A 6000-nucleotide genomic window follows, 5' to 3' on the forward strand; every position below is an offset into this window, starting at 1 on the left:
TGATAGGTAACTGCTGATGAACAGTGACGCATCAGACAACCACTGCCCCTCACTCCAACTAATGTGCCAACATCACCCCCAAGTCGCCTCCAACGCTATTGTGTCGCGCTCAATGAGCGGTCTCCTTGGTTGGCCTTCAGTATCTTAGGTCACCTGAGAGTGTTGCTCCTGTAATTCTCTAGAAATTGAACTTCATGATAATGGACACCTGCATTTGATGCCCACCGAGCAACGGCTGAGGTCGATTCATGTACTGCAGGTACCTCTATTTTGGGACCATTCCACCAATGAGTCAGTGAGTGAAAATGCTGTTTGCGTCTCTAAACTTGTAGCATGTTTACAATTAGCCTGTGGACGTCAGTTAGGAGTGTCCAGGAGTATCGGCTTGCTCTTTGCTACCTCTGGCGATACCTTTGTAATTATTTCAAAAATCATGAGGGCAGGGGCTAGAACCGAAGAACACCAGGTACTTGAGTACTTTTCGTAGTTTTCACTCCTAGTGCATCATTAGTAAATAGGATGCTCTTGAAGTGCTAAGAGTGGGAGAATGAGTCAATCTTTTGATGACTCTAGGGTCAAAGGGTGCGTGACGTCACTTCCACCCGTCATAGGATTCTATTTAATTGACGGTACACGGTTGAGCTGCTCTATACGATTCACAAGAGAAGACTGTACCATATGCTTAAAAAATACCAAAGTGTGCGATTTCTAAACTGTATAACAGCAAAGTGACTTCCAAACATTGCAGTCACATAGTGTAAAATGTGCTTTCTTCTCTATTGAAGGATAAAAGGGCGGGTATACCAGCCTAGATCAACATCTGTAACTTGTAAACTGCACACTTTACTCAGCAGCATGCACCGAACCCACCGATCTGCCTTATTCTTTTTCCTTTCTAAAGGTAATCCTATTTTTTTTTTCATTTGAATTCTTCACTCATGTTTCCTACGAATTTATATTATGCAGAATTTCCTACTTAAACTATGGTGTAAATCAATTCCGTAGGCAATTTGGAGCAGATATTCTCCCATAGCCTCTTCCCCGCACCTAGCTTAAGAAATCTTGGATTCTCCATCAGCGCTGCCACGGGCAGCCCCTGTGTGGGCGGAGTGTGGGCATCAGTCCTGGCAGCATCTGTATGGAGGACATTCTCTTAAAATAAATATAACCACCACAGCGGATTCTGGAAGAGAGCGTAGATTCTGTTCGGCTTTTATAAGGAATATTAACTGTATCTATACCAGTCACCTGGAGGTCAATACAACACCCCCCAATGGAAGCACAAACAGCTCATTGTATTTTTTTTCTTTTTCAGACACATTTGCCAGTCATTGCCCTGGACGCTAGGAAGATGCTCGTAATCCCAGGTCGAGCATCATCAGCACCTGCAGATCCGCTCGCCCTCCCCACGTGCACAGTCTACAGTACATTAGACACGTTCAAGAGCGGTCACCTCGCCGGAATGTAAGGTCCGGCCACAGATGGAGCCCCTCTCCCGTCCCCATACCCCTCCCGCCCCTCCAGCTGCAGCCTCCATAATAAACATGCACCTGCAGAAATGCACACATCAGAATCCCCACATCAAAGGCTGGTACCTTTTATCTAAGCAGGCAATCCATTCGGCAGATGAGGAGTGGGGGGTGTGACTGGCGACCATGTTGTGAGCGATGCCAGCACAATGTTGCGGGGTCTAGCGATACGGCTTCCTAAAACTACTGCTGCAAAATCAGCTGTCTCAGCGCTCAGATATCCTGTCCACTGAGAATGTTCTGTGAATCACACATACTGCGAAAGGACGGCGCCGTGTACGTTTCAGAGAGGAAAGAACGTTGGGCGCTGCATCTATAAGGCAGATACAATGCAGTGTGTAATGCACGCACAGGGTTGACAGCGCTGCCGCAGACCCTCTCCTCTGCCTCTGCTGAACTCTTCCAGCAGAGCAGGCAGGAGGGAGGGGCGGACGGGCTGAGGTGCTCGGAGCTGCGCTATGGCTACCCAGGAGGCACACATTTATTACCGGGAGTCTCGAAATCAGATTGCTTTTTTAATACTAGACATCCTAAGACTTTGCCCTTTTTTATTGCTGGCTTTTGTGATGTTTCAAACGAACCCTAATCCTTTTCCATCTGTCACCGTGACATTTAAATGATCAATAGCTCTTTACGTCTATATACTCTAACATTTAAATTGTTGTAGAAAGAGCCAGATGGGATGATGTTGTTTGCAAAAACCACCTGCGATGTGTTTATATACCTTCAATGTAAACACAAAGCAGAAGTATGTGCATAAACAATAACAGTTTCAGTCTGGAGAAATCACGGAGATACTGGTTCAGAAGCCTTGGATTTAATATTCATATCGCAAACAAATAAAGCCATGCAACGTGTGCATGCAGCTAACATCATTAGACCTCGCCTATTGGCTAACAGCTTCCCAGCCAATCATAATACTCTCCCTGAAATGTACAGTCACTTCACAATCACATCTACTGAAAGTAAGACAGTTGCCTTTAATTGTCAATAATGTTAATAAAATTCACGAGAAGGAAAACTAGATTTTACTATTTCCTATATACTCACCACCTTATTCACCAACATAGCATCCTGGAATGCTTGACTGTGGTCTCGCAAACTAGAGTCCCCAATTGTAGCCTGTCTGCGTTGTCAGTTCTCGTCACAATGTTGTGAATTGGCAGCAGAATGCCAGCCCGGATCCAATGACAGTGACGAGGGGCCCATGACAAAGTCTCAACAACCCTCCCTCGTCAGAAATATTGTGCCTGTCACCGGCATGCCCACATTTTTCTACTCATATTGTAACCGTCTCTAGCTGTCAGCCTACGCAATCTTTCTGAAACACCATAATTGGGGAAGAAGGGGGCAGCACAGACCACTGACACCAGGATTTGTGTGAAAAAGGCCGCTTTATTGAAACAGGTGCACCTTACAACACAACCTAGGCCTTTGCCTCACAAAACTAAAACCTCACTATACAGCTGATCAACTATCTTACAAACTAGCCCCCTGCCCTAAACTTCTCCCTCCCCCACATGAACTTGATACAGTAACATTGTACAGTAACATTGTAACCACTCCGAAACTGTTTAAATATAACTATGCCCTTTAAACTCTCCCCGCCCTTTTCTACAACTATGAACCCCTACTCAAGTATACCTCCTACATAACCTTGAACTTCCTGTGACCTCCAGGCGTGAACTAAACTAACTGTTCCCTTTGAGCCTAAGTTGGCGCTGTCAACAAGAATAAACTTCCTTAAACAATGGCAACTTCTCTGCCAACCGCCACCAGAAAAAGGGGGGGAGGGGTAGAGGAGGAAAGGTGAGGAGAAGCTCCCCCCCCCCCTGTTTCTGCACCCCTCCCCCACCCGGAACGCCTTCTTGTGTATGCCCAAACACCGGGCGAACTCCAACTTCAACTGGACTAAATACAATTCCATGCCCATAAAGGACAGGTGGACTCTGTCGTCCCTGAAAAACTCCTTGTCCCCAAAACGAAAATCTGAATGTACCACCTTGCCGATACCAGCTTGCTTACAGAAAAAACGCATCTCTTTATTGAGCTTCTTCCTAGCCCTCTCTATAGCTACGGGGCGATGAGCCCACCTCCAGGTTCTCCAGGGAATCAACTCGGTCCACAGAATGTGGCACCCCGCCCAGCACCTACGCACCTCGTTCAAATCGTCCTTCATAGCCTTCACTATAGCCAAGCCTTTCCTCACTACCAGCCACGGCCCGTACAGGGCGTGTTAGCGGGGCGGTGACGTGGGGCGGAGGAGGGGCAGGGTGGGGGGTTGCAAAATACGGTATTTGGCTGATTTCAGGTAAGTTACGGGAAAAAAAAAACAACGAATTTCGTTGTGCGCGCTGCATCGCATTTGGCGATGCAGCGCGTGCAAGGAAATTCGTTTTATTTTATTTTTTCGTAACTCACCTGAAATCGGCCGTATGCCGCATTTTGCAACCCCCCACCCTGCCCCTCCTCCGCCCCACATCACCGCCCCACTAACACGCCCTATACGGCCCGTGGCTGCTCACTATTAAGTCGTTTTCTCCTAAATGGCGCACCAAAATGTCAGGACACTTACCATCCACCATAAGCCTGTTCAAACAGGGCAACAACTCCCCCAGCGCTTTCCACCTTTTCAATGCCAAGCAACAGAATACCGTCTCACATTAAACCCCAAATTAGCCCCGTGACCGCCTGATTTGGCCTGCCGTGTTGCGCATGTAATGAAAGAATGACCCACAATCCAAATATGTATGCCAGCCTCCTTAGGACCCGGAACAGAACCTGAAAAAGAAAAACATAAAATGACAAGCCGCTCTGCGCTGCTCAACAGCTGCACGCACGTAACGCTGGAAACGCTGGAAACAATTGGAGGAACAACGCCCCAAAGCCATAATCCTAGCCCTGCTCCACCCTTGCCTGCCCGCTTCGGTGGCTGCACCAATCCGAAAGGAATGAGTACCAAAACTCCTGGCATCCAGACCCACCGAGTTAATGCTTTGCGCAAGATCGCCAGCAGCTCAAAAGGGGAAACTGGACCCCAGTTTACATGTTGAAACACCCACCCGCTATTCTACAAGGAAAGTTGCTTCCAGCACCTGCCCCACCGTACCGGGCAGAACTCCTCCCCCGGATAAGCCAGCAGAAGGACGCTACACCCACTACCCCGCTGGTCTGTCTTAGACTTGTATAACAACACCTGAAGCCCCCCATCTGCATCAACCACCTCCCCCCAAAGCAGACACCGACCCCCCTTGCCCCTCAATAGCTCCGAGACCCGAAACGCTCCGCAGAACATCCATGACATCAGCGTGGAAAACAGCACCACTTCCTCCTCTGAGTTGCATATGCTCGGCAGTTCCCCCAATATTTTGCGCAGGACGTCCGGAGTCAGAGGTTGCCGCTTGTCCCGTGACCGACCCTGCTGCCTCGACCAACCCTCCAAGAGTCTCCTACCCAGCTCTCCCGCTGACGGGGCATAAACCCAAAACAGTTTGCCCATAAAGGCAATAGCTGCCAATTTCCCTGAAATCGTCACCCTCGACTGTCCTTTCTCCGTCAGACCCAGAATGAATTGTACTAAATCCTCTATTCTGGCCCAAACTCCCTACGTGACAGCCACCGTGTTGCCACTAAAATGGTGGCTGGCATCACAAAATGTCAGGTTTTATGCCCCGGGGAGCCCCTGTAGCCCAAGGGGAGCCCCTGTAGTCCAAAGGCAGCCCAAAACCCTGTTGGGCTGCATCCGTAGTCCAACCCAGCCCAAACCCTCAAGCAGTCGTACGATTGCTCCTCCTCCACAAACACCCCCGGGGAGCAGACTTCCCTGCGGTCCGCTGCCCCCCCCCCCAGTCCCCCTTGTGTGAATCATAATACTCAAAGATTAACTTGATGTCAGTGCCGGGGTGTATGCCCACCACTAAATCATACAATATGCAGCGATCCTTTCAATAAATAACAAAAACAACTGTTTTGCCACAGGCTTGAACAGAATATTGCCGTCTCTTTGTACATTCACATCTTATGACACCTGGTGCAGCTTTCCAGGTGTAATTCTGGGAATGTGTCTGAATTGAAAAAAACATACGCATAGGTTCAGACGTGGATGTACGGTTTTGTGGTATTTTTGGTGACTGCATATTATGCTTCTGATTATGCCAGAGAGGGTACCTGCTTTCTTCTTCCTTGCTGCAACACAAATACACCACAATGATAGACATCGTCATAACATTTGGGCTGTTTTCTATGGAATTCACTGGTGGGACAGTGTCTGAAGTCAATATGCCTGAGCTGACATCCAGGGCCGCACTGCAGAGACACTTCCTTAGATAATGCCTGCTTTACACCAAGGGGCGGCTACTCGCTAAGGCGGAGGAGCGTCGCATCACTGCTCTCAGAACAGGAAAAAGGGAAAATAAAATTACAATAACGTTATTATTATAATTGTATTTTTTTCGTAGGTTTGGGGCTTGGT

General features: G+C 48.2%; 1 protein-coding gene across 2 annotated transcripts in view; it reads right to left on the reverse strand.

The window, feature by feature from the left end:
• Positions 1 to 1923, reverse strand: part of RAPGEF4 (Rap guanine nucleotide exchange factor 4) — a 1002526-nt gene extending 1000603 nt beyond the window's left edge. For both annotated transcript variants that reach the window (XM_085645283.1, XM_085645282.1), the window contains exon 1: positions 1596 to 1923. In XM_085645283.1, coding sequence (XP_085501409.1) covers positions 1596 to 1657 — 62 coding nt within the window. In that variant the 5' untranslated portion in view covers positions 1658 to 1923. The remainder of the gene's footprint in view (positions 1 to 1595) is intronic.
• Between the last annotated feature and the right edge of the window lie 4077 nt (positions 1924 to 6000).

This window comes from Triturus cristatus, chromosome 3_1, assembly GCF_964204655.1.
Source record: "Triturus cristatus chromosome 3_1, aTriCri1.1, whole genome shotgun sequence".
Lineage (NCBI taxonomy): Eukaryota > Metazoa > Chordata > Amphibia > Caudata > Salamandridae > Triturus > Triturus cristatus.